This window comes from Mugil cephalus, chromosome 5, assembly GCF_022458985.1.
Source record: "Mugil cephalus isolate CIBA_MC_2020 chromosome 5, CIBA_Mcephalus_1.1, whole genome shotgun sequence".
Classification (NCBI taxonomy): Eukaryota; Metazoa; Chordata; class Actinopteri; order Mugiliformes; family Mugilidae; genus Mugil; species Mugil cephalus.
The window spans coordinates 17913325-17928276 of NC_061774.1; the positions used below are offsets into that span (position 1 = coordinate 17913325).

Consider the following 14952-nt stretch of genomic DNA (forward strand, 5'->3'; position numbering starts at 1 on the left):
CCCACAACAGAGGGACAGTGACCAAACAAGCAAAACATGAGCTTAGCAAATGTTCAGTACGCTGCCAGCCCTGAACTTGCATTTGCTCCCAGCAGATGTTAAGTGATCCGGCGTGTGAACCCAAACCACGTCTGGAACTGAAGCGACCGAAAGGTGAACCAAAACCTGGTCACCGAGCGCTAACTACCCACCATGAAGCTGTGAGTCTGGCCCGTTCCACTAGCTCAGAGAACAGGAAACCGTCGGCCATGACATCACCCTCCCCGGGAGGAGCACTTCCTGCCCGACATTCTTCACTCAAGACACACACACACTCGTCAGGAAATGGCCTCTATCAACACACACACTCACTTCTGGGGAAATGACCAGCATCGATGCGGATACACAAGCAAAGGCACGCATGTGAGGAAATGGGCCACATCAACAGCGGGCTGCAGGAGTGTGGGCAAACGCAAACACACACAAGCACCACTCAAAAACAGCAATAAACCTGAAATAACATTGTCTGTGCATGTAAACTTGACACCCCTTTGCCCCCCCAGAGCAATGCGAGTGGAAAGGGGGGATAAAGGCTACGCCGAGCTAACCAGTGGATTCTTATCTCTGGTCACAGAGCGTTTCTATTCCCCTCCAGAGAGGCTCTGCCTGCCAGGGGGACACCCTGTAGCGGGCCTATGGGAACTGGACGAGCAGGAAAGGGCCACGGGACACAGGTGGTAGGAGGCAGGAGAGGACACATGACGCTGGAGGGACAACATGAGTAAGGGTTGTCGCTAGTTACTGGTATGTGCCAAGTTATTTGAAACGAAATAGCTCTGTGAAGAGGAAATGTTGCGATACAGAGCGTTAGCGAAGGTGTGCGCGGATGGGAGGGAAATGTGTTTGTGATTTGAGGCCCGTTCAGGCGCAGGATAGACTGATCATAAGCAGTGGCTGCATATGATTAACCCCACGCTTACCAGGAGCACCGTAGAGAAGTGGAGGTTGGAGGGTTAAGGGCTCCCCCCGTATTATCCTGTCTCTGTAAGAGGCTAAAGTGGACCACACATGTTTCCCCTGGGAAGAGACGGGAGCGTCTCACCTTTCAGCTGCTTCTCCTTCGCCCGGTGTCAAGCGCAGACACAAAATGTCATGCCAAGGTCCATCTGTGAATTTCTAAGAACTCACCACCTTGGAGGCTAAATTCATGCAACATGGCACGAGTTGTCTTCATCGTCTGCGCTGACTGATCCGGATGAGAAACAGCTGGAGGAGACCGTCAGAGACGACAGCACGACTTCTAAAACTGAACGCGCCTAAACTGAAACAGCCATAAAGGAGGACTGTGGTGAACGATTCTTTCCGCTTCGGTAAAAATCCAAGAAATGTTCGAGCGTTTTTGCGCTATCATAGCCTAAACAAATACGCCTCGTAATTAGGATCCAAATCGTATTGCTCCTTGTGGACATGTTAAAGCCCAAACAAATTTTGTTTTCAACAGGAGACGAGAGCAATTCTCCCGGTGAGTAAGTACAGTACCCAGAGCGCCGCCTATCCACACTGTACCAGATTTGTTCTCCTAACAATCAAATAAGTTTCTCATTAGCTGACTTTATTTTTCCTCATTCCTGCGGTTTTGCTGCAGTGGCCTGTTTCTCCCGTCTTAACGAGAGAGAGCTAATTAGGCAATCAGACCCATTACTCTTCCAGAAGAGTTAGAGCTAGCCCAGCTAATTAGGGCTGTAAAATCTAATCATCTCTGCGAAACAGCAGAGGGCTAACGAGCCCTTATTTAACGAACTAAATAACTTCAAGGGTGGAGAGGGGCTGCTGATGGTATTTCTTTATGAATTTGAAGGAGGCGAACTCATGGTAATTGAGTCAGTTTCAGCCTCAGTTGTTTGTTTGTTTATGAATCCCTGATTATTACAGTTGCCGAGAATATATTGGTACTAACCGAGCAAATGTTCAAGCCCTCCGCTCCTCGTTCTCCTCATTCTCAGCTTCAGCCACCCCACCCATCGCCTTTAAAAGAAAAAAACTAGCAATCACCCCCTCCCCGACCGCTCTCCTCTCACCTGACCTATTTTCCTGTCCAGAAAGAGTGCTCGCTGGAGAGGAAAACAGAGATATTGCCGTTGTTTTCCCTCCCCCTGTTCTAATTTGTTGTTCGTTAATGCTGCCCTCACACCTGAGCCATCGGGCGCCGGGGGAATACCGCCAGCGAGCGTCCACAACACATGCTCGGCGCCGGGAAAGCTGTTCCCCCAGCCTGCCTCGCCGAGGTGGCCGTGCTCAAACTGCAGCAAACCGAAGGGAAAGTTCGGGCCGCGGCGAGCCAGGCTGGCGCCCGGGAAAGGCGGAGCGTCGGAGCGCACAGATGAGAGATTCAACAAGTATGCACACGGGGGAAACAAAAATCAGAAATGTGGCACAGAGTGATGGGCAGGCGTGTTGTCTGAGGCCACGTGGCGGGGTGCAGCTGTCTCAGGGAGCGCTGAGGTGAGGCCTTCCGCTTCGCTGGAGCGGAACGAGGGTGGCGCACACACAAACTCACACACGGATATGCACACACATACATACACAGGTAAAGGGTAGCATTTGACAGAGCAGCAGCGAGAACAGGACAGCTGTGTTCATCAGATAGCACAGGTCACTGCCTCATTAACAGTCACATAAATACACTCAAATGTGACAAATTCAAAGCAGCCCATGATGTACTTCGCATAACCTGACGGTGCAGCCTTTATGGATGACAAATTGTAGTCAACAAAAGTCAAACCGTGATGCTTTTGTGGAACGTTTAGAGTGGAAGAACTTGAGTCCTGATCAGAGCAGCCTTAAATCTGCACGCTGCTCGACGAACTGCTCAAGTATATACAAATACGGTCCCTCCAGTGTGTCGCCACACACACACACACACACGCACACACTCACTGCAGTAAATCTAGGAGGCTTTTATATTTGTGATTGACCGTAAATCACGCAAGGCGCTCCATCGGTCAGAGGTAGTTTATGACAGCAGGAGAAAGGGCCACACTCAAAGAAATGTGCGAGTCAAAGGGCGGCTAAGAACTTAGATTTATATACAGAAACACACACCAGACAGTAGCTGTAACCCAAACTGCTCATCAGCTAAGTCATCAGCACAACCACACAAACACTGTTTGACCACACTTGAAGCAGGGCTCCTCAACCGCCCTGTGATTGCTCCTCCACTTCACACACATGCCACAGGAAGATTATTTACTGCACTTCCACGCGCTTTTGCCTGCACGTTCAATTATGGCCGCTGGAAACCAACCTGTGGCCTGCTTTATTAGGCCTGCAGGTCACGTGTTCCCAGACAAACGATGTCAAAGACTGCTTTCATCCGCCTGGCGTTGGCACCGACGGCGCCGCGCCACGTCGGCCCGGGGTTAAGAGGGCGGGTTTTGCTTACCTGTCGATGATGACAGGGTCTGATGGGGTCTCGTTCCTGTTGCCGCAACTCTTCTTATCGCAGCATCGACTGCAGGGGGACGAGAGGGTGAGGGGAGGCAGAGACAATGGGGGAGTTAGTCACCAAGATGTGAACAACAGAGAGGGCAAGATAAGGCAGAGCTCGGAGAGGGAGAGGAAGTCGGATGAGCACACAGGAAAGAGGAATAGGAGTAAAAGGGCGTGAGACTTTTGCGGAGTTCAATCAGAAGCGGGAGTCGGATTTACGTTCGGCTTGTCGGGGTAAGACCGGGGCTCTCGCTCTACAGTAGGTGGGATCAGCATGGGGTGATTTTAACCAAAGTTTTGGAGGAGGAGAAGAGGAAAAAGGCAGTGAACTTGAATGGGGCTGGATACAAACTTGAATTAGCCTCCAGGGCTCAGGTTAGCTCCATTTCTGTCAGACATCACACAACCAGACATCTTATGTTCTCTATTTTTCCTCAGTGCTCGTCTCCTCCCTCTATCCCGCCTCTCTCCCTCTCCCTCGCTCTTTCTCTCCCTCAGAAGTGGGTCACAGAGTGGTCCCACTGGACCTGGGGAGTAGTGCATGCTGGGTAGAAGGGGGTTGCATACTGATGTGACGAGCCCTTTCTGAATCATTTGACTGCAGCACAATGTAACAGTGTGTTGCGTGCCGCCAGCCTCCCTCCACACCTCCCCCCCGCCCACCGTCCCCCCCACACAAAAAAAAGTATCACTACGTCTACCTTTTTCCTCTCTGTCTGCTCGTCGGAGTGTCTGCGTGTTTGTGTGTGTACCTGTGTCTGACTACATGTGTGCATCCGCTGTATGTGTGCGGCGAGGAGGTGGAGAAAGACACCAAAGCGAGTCGAGAGAAGAGGGGGGGGAGATTGACCCTCCCCCTACTTTCCCTGAGTCCCTCAGGACGAGAGGCTTGGAGAGCCAGATCAGATTTCTGATCTCCACCGTTTCCTGCAGCATATGAAAACAAGTGGTCTAAATTGCCTTGTGTGATAACCAGGAAGTGGCTACATTTTGCCACCAGCCATTTCTCTACATGCAACTCTACAGATGACTGGCTTGTAAGAAGCAATCACACGCTGTGTGATGCCTTTATTGATTGCAAATGCACGCGGCGGGCCTGAGAGTTTTGCCTGCTTACTACTTTTGAATGAGAGTGTGTGACTGTATTTTATGTGTAATTCGAGTCTGCCCCTCTGCACATAGCTCACTGTCAGGACACGGCAAACTGCATGTATTACACAGACTGAGGAGGATGGGTTTGAGTAATGAGCTTTTCCTTGTCCTAATTAGCTGAACATGAGAGGGACGTACACACACACGCACACACACATATATATACACGGAGACATACACACACAACAGAAATAGGCCAGGGCCCATCTCCCCAACCCACTTTGAGGAAAATGATAAGATTTCTATTGTAATTTAGCAGAGCTCCACGCGTCTTTGCCCCCTCTTTACACCAGCAGAGACACATCGAAAGTGAGAAAAGCATTCGTCATTTAGACTGTGAAGAGCAGGCAAGAAAATAAGAGACGGAGACGTAACTCAGGGCGGTTTGCCTTACCTGCACATGATCTCGTGGGTCAACAGGACCCGACACATCTCTGGGTTTTTATCCTGGCCCTCATAGACAATTGCCTAAAAAAGAAAAAAAAAAAGTGCAGGGAGGGAAAAAAAAATTACAATTTTTAATGATTTATATTTATGTGCTGTGCCGTGCTGAGAGAAAAGAAAAGCCATCCACAATGCAGGGGCAAATATAAAAAAAAAAAAAAAAAAAAAGTGTGTGTGTGTCTTTCATTTGGGAGCAGTGTTTGTCTATCTGGCAAATGTGTGTATCGTGGGAATCCAGTCCTCCTGAACAGGAACGCTCTGTTCTGACAGAGACAGTAAGATGAAAATTGTTTGTGTATATGTGTATGCGAGCGCGCGCGTGTGTGCGTGTGTGTGTGTGTGTGTGTGTGTGCATGTGTGTGCGTGCGTGTGCGCGCCGCTGCGTGTGCAAATACGTGTTTTGTGCGTGCACGTATGTTTATGCGCGGTGTACAGTGAGCAGTTGGACTGCCAGACTGGAGTATAGTGCACCATCTGGTCCATACAGCACAGCGTCCAAAAACCTAGTCTGGTTACCCCTCCAACCCCACTCAACATGGTCTCCAGGGCTGTGATCACCCTGCACACACACACACAGTCACACACACATTGATAAACATGCAAACACACACACGCACTCACACAAACAGCATCTCCTCCTACTCTTTTCATTCTAAAGCAAACTCTCTTCCAGCCTAATGGCACTAGAGGCAGAATTGGCAAAACAAAAGACCTGATATCAAAACAGCGTTGAAGGGGGTTTACTTTCCTCGTTGTCTAATTCATCCTAACGGAGAATTCCCTCAGTGTGCGTCAGCCCACATGTGCTGCTCTGTATTTCTTTGTGTGATTGAATTGGCCATAACACACTCTGGGATAGTTTGTTCTGTTTCACATTGAGGAAATGAGGGTCAAGGTCCTCAAAGAGTGAGCTGGCATGCATCACTGTCTCTCTCAAACACTAACACACAACCGCTTCTGCACCTCGCACAGATATTCACACACTACATGTGCACAATCACACGCGCTCACACATATATGCTGCTTGATAAAAAAAAAAAAAAAAACACACACACACACACACTATCCCCACTTACTGGCTGCTGTGCAGAGGTAGAGTATGAGGACACATGTCCTCTACTTTTCTGGGCCTCTGTAAATGTATTCCACAGGTAAGACAGGTCGTTTATCAAGCGGGCTGTGCTGTGCTGAAGTTGAGGGTCTCAGACACAGGCATGCAGCAGGCCGAGTGTGGGGGGAGTAAGAAGATGAGGAGGAGGAGGGGGGGCACGGTGGGTGTAAGTAGGGGCCACATTCAGACCAGCACAACCAGTGACCTAATGTTACATTTTTTTTTTTTTTTTTGGAGCCCGTAGTTGAATTCAGAACCTCTTACCTGTTTAGTCATAGAGTCAATGAGACGAACGTATAAGTCCTGCTCCGTCCTGATTCCTGCAGACAGAGAGGGGGGGAGAAACGTGTTAAAGGCAGGTTTCATACTCTCACATCACATCAGAAGGAGAGCTTTACTCATTTGGGGGGACCCTTCAGATCACGGGTTTTATTCATTCTGATTTCCCCCTCTGAGACTTTTCACAGAAACTATGAGTCCAAACTGACATTAATGACTCTCAGCATTTGCTTCACGCTGTCAGTTTGAAATTGAAAATTGAATTTACTTACTGTTGGTTTTATTTCTACAAACATTTGTTGAGGCTCACTGCTGAAAACGGGCACAGCAGGAAGAAACACATATTTTTCTAAATCATAATTAATATAGTTTAATTATTAATTTCATGCATAGTTAATATTTGTTTTTTTAAAAAAGTGTGTATATATATATAAAAAAAGACATTTTATTTTACAGCTGTTAATAACTGCTCCCAAAGTAGGCCGAGGAGGATAAACAGCATATTTACAGAAAGGAGCAGTGAAGCACCGCAACGACAACAACAAATAAAAGTAAAAATAGAATAATAACAACACATTATTAGATTTTTAGTCTTTAAGGTTTTGATAATGAATAAATTAAATAAAGCATTTTATAATAACAAAAAAAAGGGCACCGCGCTGATCTTTCCTTGTAAACTATTTAATAGACGGGGAAAAAAAACACAATTAAAATCTTTAGAATAAAGATCAGCGTCGTGACCTTCTAAAACAGTTATTTCCGGGTATTTCCTCGCTTTGCTTTGTCGTATCATTCCCTCGCTGGTTTTGTTATTGCTCCATAAAAATGATGGGAGCCAAACTCACCGTTACTGTAGAGGAGCTGGAGTCTATAATGGATCCCATTGTTGGTCTTTTCCCCCGTCGTTTCCTATGAAAATTAAACCAAACACACTCGGTCAGAGCGAGCAAACCATCTCCTCCTGGGACTTTTTTTTTTTTTTTTTTTTTTAAACTACGGTTCCACAACTCGATATTTTTAGACGTTACCTATCTCTGCATAGAATCAAATTCGCTTCGTCTCTACCCCCCACGCAGCCAAAATATACCAAATAAGCATCTGAACTTGGATGAAGTTGCAGTTTTAATTATTTGACAAAACTGAGCAAACTCAGCTCCTTAATAATTAGAAAATAAAACATTTGTTCTGTTCACAACTTTATCAGCAGGGAAATGGGAGTTGTTAAAATGCTCCTGTGGGCATTTAACGAGTTTAAATAAATTATAATAAACTCAACATATTTTCTTTTCCTCCTTCAATAAATCCCCGCGCAATATTATAATATGTTGTTATTGACCAATAGAAAACGCTAATAAATAATACACAAGCCGCAATGCTGCTGAGTGCTAATGAATAAAAGAAATATTTATAACTTTTTAGCACCACTTGCAAACTGGTCAATAATGTACTTGATGGACATGCCACACACTAATATTGATGCTTGTTTAAAAAAAATATATATATATCTTCACTGACAGCACCTGCAGGAATAAGGCTGCACGCTGTGCTCAACTGTCAGATAAAATATAAGTCAATAGCATAATCTGCAACAGAGTAGAAAAGTTGCTGCAAATTGGCGAGAAATTATTTAGAGATTTAGGTTTTGCAATTAAAGAAAAGAAAATGTACTAACGGCCAAATAAACACGGGTATGTCCGAAAGTTTTTCCAGGAAACCACATGTAAAAAGAAAAATCACATCAGGGAAGCCTTCAGGACCAGTGATCCCTGCTGTGTGCGTCTGGACACTTTGTGAACACACTTCTGGTAATTTATCACTTTGATTTTACAGGTCGGGTCTACCCAATTTTTATTCATTATGATTTAATTTTTGAAGTTTTTATTATATTCTAAATATACGGATTTGTTTCTTATTTTTTTTCCTGTTGGTGAAATCGACAAACTCACCTTTTCTTTCTCTACAAAGTCGACGAAGGTGGTTCTCTCTATTTCCACCGGCTGACCCTGCCTGTCGTACAAAGCCAGGACGAAGTGGAAGAAGTTGGACTTGCGGAGGTTGGAGGGCGGCTGTTTCTCGAAGTGTGCCCGAGCAAGACCCACTCCGCTGCGGACACAAGCACAAACCACGCAGCGCCCACAACGACGGCAGTTAGAGTCAGTTCATTCGGGGAGCACAAGAGAGATCTGAATTCAAACCCACAGTCGCCTCTGTCTGTGTCTATTTAAAAAAAAAAAATAGCAACGACTTGCATTTTCCCTTTAAAAAAAAAGAAGCCCTGAACAAATGCACTTTACTTTTTAATCAATCATAATTAAGCAAGTAACTTAAAATATTAAGTTCTTCATTTAAAACGGTTACGCCGTCAATTAGAAAAGGTCACTTGCTTTCATAATGTCGGGCCTCTCGTCTAATGTGATTATTTCCATTTTAAATTGATCAAAACCAAATCATTTGATTTTATTTTTTGCAGAAATTCTGCTAATTGAGGCGTGTAACGATACCAATGCAATGCAGACTTTGAAAAGTGACCTGGTCTGATTCAGACCAAAAAAGAGAAACAACTAAAAAGCCCAAACATAAACTCACAGCTCACTTCTCCACAACAAACTTATCCGAAGTTAACATTTAAATCCTAAAAGAGCTCTTATTTAGCCGTCTCTTTCATCCAGGAATGTGTTAAACCACTTTAAGCCGTACACAGCATATTGCCAAGTCGGAGTTTTAGCTAAAAACTTATAAAGCCAGCGGGAACAGAGGTTTCCCCCACAACCGCGTCCTCTGGGGACGCATGCAGCCCCAAGTGATGCAGCCGATCCGTCTTTAACACCCGCAGATCTTAACGCGCTTTCTCCCCCGGTCTCCACGCCCCGGTGTGAGCGCAGCGCCAAGGCCGCCTCGGGCTCACCTCTGGGCGGCTGTGTTGGCGTCCAGCACTCCGGCGCCCTGCATCCATGTCCGAACCGCGTTCATCCCGGCCACCATGGGCTCTTCTTTCATACTACTCCCACTCCTCTGGATGCTCTCGTGGATGCCAAACATCAAAACGCACCTTCACGTCGTCTCTATCTCTCTCTCACACTCTCTCTCCTCTCTCTCTCTATCCTCCTCTCCTCTCCTCGGCTCCCTCCTTCTCTTTTCCCTGCCTCCCCTCCTCTTGCGTCTGTTTGATCGCGCTGTCAGAGGAGCAAAGTGGCGTGGTCTATTTCACTTGGCGTTTAGTTGCGCGCGTGTTCCTCAAAGTAAACAAAAGATGCGACATGTGGAAGGAAAGAGGGGAGCTGTCAGCATCCAGGGTTAGCTGCACCTCATGTCAGCGACTCCAGGAGAAAAAGAAGGGGGAAGCAGCAGCGGCTCTGAAGATGAACAACGTGACAGCGATGAAAGGGGAAGCGCAGGATGAGAGGCTGCACTGAGTTGGCGACAGTCCCCCGGATCAAGGTGCAGCTGACAAAAACACAAGCAAAATGTCAGTTTTTTGCAACAAAACAGCCCACGGTGAGAAAGGAAGCCGAGGGAGATGAAACGCGCTTCGCCCTCCTTCGCCCCGATTCCTATTATTTACAAAGTCTTCTCCTCTGTTCTGGTGAATGAAACGGAAGATTACGCGCAATTAAGAGGCAGTCCTGGGTAACCGCGGCTCGGCTCCTCGTCAGCTCCTGCTCGGGTGATCTGCGCTCTTTTCTTCCCTGAGGAATCACTTTGGACCATCTCTGGGATGCCAAACAGTAGAGAACTAGTAGGTGAGGGAGGCGTGGTCTGCGAGGCGAGCGGGAACGCCCCTCAAACACAGTTAATAACACGGACAATCAGCTGCCCACCAACCCGACCAGCATGCTGCCCGCCCGCCTGCCTGCTGTCCCCGCCTCGTCCCACGCAGCGTCCCGCCCCGGCCACTTAGCCAGAAGCTGTGCTCTGTGTGTGTGTGTGTGTGTGTGTGTGTGTGTGTGTGTGCGTGCGTGCTTGCGCGTTCACGTGTGCCAAATGCGTGTGTGTGCCCAGTCTTTTTTTTTCGTGTGTATTTGCGCACATGGAGTTTACAATTAATGCGCTCGCCACAATCAAACATCAACTCATAGGAGAACATAATTTTAATCCATGCAGTTTGCATACTGAGACTTAAAGGGCAGAGTGAAGAGGGGACCCTGGGCGCTTGTGGCATCTCTCGCCTGTTCGCTGCGTTGTCACTTGAGCCGCAGCAATGAAAATGTGCCCGCATCTGTCTGCAAAACAAGCCGAAAAAGAATCCGATCAAATGTTCAGATGAGATTCGGATGAGTGATTTTTTTTTTGTCTCACTACTGTGCGACAAAAAACATACACATGAGTGAAAAGAAGGGACGATCCGAGCAACTGCACCACTGGCGTGCAGATGTAATTGTGTTTACTTATGTGTATATGCGTCTGATTATTTAAACGTCAACAACCGACAAAAACCCCATATTTTAATCGTGCACGTCATGCATGCGTGCGCGTTGGAGAAGAAAAATACAAAACGACTTTCCGCAAACATTTAAAGAGAAGTTTCAGTGTTTGTGTTTTCAAATGAGAGCCGAATCAACTGCGCTGAGCGGTCCAAGTGTTCGTTCAGAGTATCAGCTCTGGAAGATTAGGAGCTTAAGAAAGTTTCAGCTCACCAAAAAAAGCCTGGCAGCCGCGACGCGCGTCATTATTATTATTTTTTTTTCTGTTGCAGCCCTGTGGTTTGAAATTAGCTTTGATTAGACGCATTACACAAATCTTGCGGGACTAAGTGCTGAATCCAACATAAATATGAGGATTACAGCTAAACTGCGCCGCGTCCCGCTGTCCAAAAAAATGTGCAATCACTCAAATGAATAACTGCACAGAAACAACATTAAAAAAAAAAAAAAAAAAGTGTAACAACATGTTTTTGCATGTTTTTGCATGGTTGCTCACAGAAGCACGAAACTGCACACTGGGCTCACATGCATGGAACCTCGCCTCATGTTCCTGGTTTCCCCCCTCGGTCATTAAGAGTCATTTCTAAATTGTCAAATTGAATTGTCCGAGGGGCATCTGTTCAATAAGTACATGTTTGGTTAATTATAATGAAATGAAAAGAATGACATGAGTCGTGTTTTATCATCAGGCTATATCTGAAGGGAGGAAAAAAAAGGAAAAAAACGAGATTTTATCATGAGCTGTTGAAATGAAACGATCTTACACCACGCTTTTTGAGATAAGGCTCAGAAAAAAAAGACCACACAGTAAAATGCGCTGTTTGGTTTTGTAGAATAATACACACGGTGCAATTTTAATAATCTAAGATTAGTTTGACTTTAATCTTAGCCGTGACATTACTTTTAAGAGTGACATTGCGTGCGTGTGTGTTGTGTCCTCATACGTTGAGCCGCGCAGTCAGATAAACGCCATAAACGGTCAAGGTTAGACAGCAAACGCAATCATTTCATCACTCCCTATAGGTGTTTATTAGTGTGTCCTGCTGTGTGAGGAGAAACGTGAGCAGTCCGCCACGCCAGTAGACGATACAATAAATAGTGATAAATAAAAGCAACGCGGGATAAAATGTCTCTCCCACTCGGTGTGGGCTACTTCAGTTTTACACACCCGGTCCGCACACGTCCAGATCTATCATTCAGCACATTTGTTTGATTGTGGTCGGCTCTCCTGCCATGATCTGTCTGCCTCGGTCGGCATGCGGGCCAACGCGAACACTGGAGGCCTCTGGGGTGGTATATATTTATATCCAACGCACACTGTTAGTCCAAGTATCACCGTCTCGGTGTCCAAAAACAAAGATGTCAGTTGAGGCCCGATGATCCAGCCATGTTAATACAGCGATTTACTAACTCCGTGGCACCCAGACATAAGGTTTGCAAAATATCTCTGATCATTACGCACGAGGGGGGGTATGCGCAAGCTATTCAACCCCCGCAAAAGGTGTGCCTGTGCGCTTTTTATGTGACTCATGTTCGAGTGTCTACATACGGGAGGGCTATTAAAATCTCCTGCGTTATAACTCTATTAGACATTTTTAAGTAACTGATGAGAAAGGAGTTGTAGGCGCTGTCGTCAGCCTCCTGCACAACTACCAGATGTTCTCGTAAATCAAAAGGTTGGGCTGATGATAATAATGGCCTGATTGAATTGAAGACTCATAAAAATCACTGGCTGTAAAAGTCGGGCATATGTTTATGAGAATGGGCCTTATGTCTAACAATATGTTCTCCAGTCGACATAAAAGGAGACAAATACAGATATTTAAATATGCGGACAAGTGCATAACAAATGTTCGTCAGAAAAACACACACTGGCACAAAGGCACTTTTACGGTGGGAGCCTTAAAGTTGCAATTAGGGATTAAACATGAGGAATATCGCTGTGATAAATGAACAGCGATTTCAATTCTTCCGTACTCCTAATTCTCAAACCCGTTTCACTTCAGGTCAAGACCTCAAGACCTGTATATTAGGTGCAATGTTGCCATCTAGTGGCGATAAACGCACAGTACACGAATGCACATTCCACGTCTTTCCTCCAATAAAAGTCAGTTGCATTCTCAAATGTACCATTTGAATATTTAGTGGAATGAAGACAAATGTCAACTGCCCCAATGGCTACTTTAATGCACATTAATTAACATGGTTCAAAAAGTGGGGACAAGGTCAGTGAGGCTGCAGAATAATGAGAACAACTTGTTAATGCAACCGACCATGGAGGCAAAATCAAAAGGCAAACTGTCCCCATGCGATTTCCCCCACCTGGAGAACCAATAACAATCTGATGTAGCATTCAAATCTGTTTTTGTCTAAGAGGGATTTGCCCAAGTCTTCCATCATTTCTTGATTTTGTTGTTAAATGTACTTGTGTCAGCTGGTTAATGATGAGTATGAACTTTCAGTTTCCACGGGGAAAAGCTGTCAAGCAATATCCATAAATGTCAGAGGGATACTTCTCCCTTTGAGTTCTAAATAGAATGGGGGGGTAATTTCACAATGACTGAAACACGTGTTTCATTACTGGAAATATGTGAAACATGAGAAATCGTAAATGTATGTTGTATGTCTTTCATCAGTTATTATTGACGTGGAGTCGGCAGATGATGAATGTAACTAATAAAGTTACTTTTAATCTCACTTATCTAACGTTTATTTGAACATTAGATAATCTAATGTTATTACTGAAATCGAATAATCAGTAAAGTAACTAAGTTACTTTTTAAAGGAGTAACCAGTAATCGGATAACTTTTCCAAGGCAACTGTGGCAACACCACTACAGTCAATTTCTGCATAAAAAGAAAAGCCAAACACAAGAAGAATTGATCTAACTTGTACCCTTTGAGATACACATCATTTGGCTCATGTGAGGCATGTTACGTGGTCGTGATTACTGTAACTGCTGCGGTTGCCAGACACCCTCAGAAGGAAACTGTTTCGGAGTCACATGGGACACCTACACAATATTGCAGCAATCGCAATAGCATCTCTGTTATCTGACCTGCAAAGCAGACGGGGAGAACTACTTCATCCTTGGCTTTAGCTCACTAAGTAACTTATATTTCAAAGTAAAAGGCCAAATGCTTTGCTGTACTCCTTTATAAATATGTAAATATTTGAATTTGATGCTTTTCTTTGTATTGTCATGTAAATTTAAATATTTGAGCTTTTGGAGTTTATTGAGTTTAATAATAGTTTATTCAAATCTGGGCTGGTAAATCAGAATGTGAATCGTTGTCCTACAACAAACAAAAAATGACGACAGATTAATAGAGAGCACGCAACTAGCAACTTTATGCTGAACATTTCCCTTTGAACTGGTCAAACTTACTAAAATGTGACATCAGAAATATTTCCTCCACCACCGCCACACAGTTACAGTAGATCACAGCTCGTCACTTTTACTTAATGCATATATAAAATTCCCAAAATGTGTCACGTGACCTCAAACAGCCCAAATATCAAAGGTCAGGGGTGTCAGGTTGAACATTTTTGCTATGACAGCCCAGAAAGTACTTACATCACTTAAGCTCTTCTGCTTTTTTTTTTTTTTTTTTTTTTTTTTTACAACTGGGAAGTGAAGACAGCGTTGACCGCAATCTCCTGACTGTGTTACAGACCAACAATTAGAAGAGCGGCTTACTATTCTCTAGGTGTCACATTGTTTGTTTGGGTTTTTCTTTCATGTGACATGGAAATTCGGCAATATGTGCATCTGTGTGTCCGCTTTGTTGATAATTACACTGGAATTTCAGGTGGTCTGGATCTGTTTTCTAAGCTGCGAACAGTAATTACTTCCCATGAAACAATGGCAGTTGCGCATTTCTGTTTCCAACACCCACAGTCTACATTTTGTGTTTTTGTGTCATTTTCTACAGATCACATGGTAAATCCCATCTGGGAAAAAAGGCATTTATCTGTTTCTAATACATACGTATTGTAATCCACAAATGATGTTTTGTTTTTGTTTTGTTTTTTCTTCTTTTTGCCTTAAGTTGATGATCTTAGAATACTGTAAA

The 14952-nt window shown here is 44.9% G+C and overlaps 1 protein-coding gene across 3 annotated transcripts in view; it reads right to left on the bottom strand.

The window, feature by feature from the left end:
• Nucleotides 1-10350, bottom strand: part of ebf1a (EBF transcription factor 1a) — a 53979-nt gene extending 43629 nt beyond the window's left edge. Inside the window, exons 1-6 of one of the 3 annotated variants that reach the window (XM_047585109.1) lie at nucleotides 9360-10343; nucleotides 8401-8557; nucleotides 7300-7363; nucleotides 6440-6495; nucleotides 5015-5088; nucleotides 3422-3490 (exon numbers count right to left, since the gene is read on the bottom strand). In XM_047585109.1, coding sequence (XP_047441065.1) covers nucleotides 3422-3490; nucleotides 5015-5088; nucleotides 6440-6495; nucleotides 7300-7363; nucleotides 8401-8557; nucleotides 9360-9493 — 554 coding nt within the window. In that variant the 5' untranslated portion in view covers nucleotides 9494-10343. Of the gene's footprint in view, nucleotides 1-3421; nucleotides 3491-5014; nucleotides 5089-6439; nucleotides 6496-7299; nucleotides 7364-8400; nucleotides 8558-9359 lie in introns of all 3 variants that reach the window. The other 2 variants (XM_047585110.1, XM_047585111.1) reach the window with 2 other exon arrangements.
• Between the last annotated feature and the right edge of the window lie 4602 nt (nucleotides 10351-14952).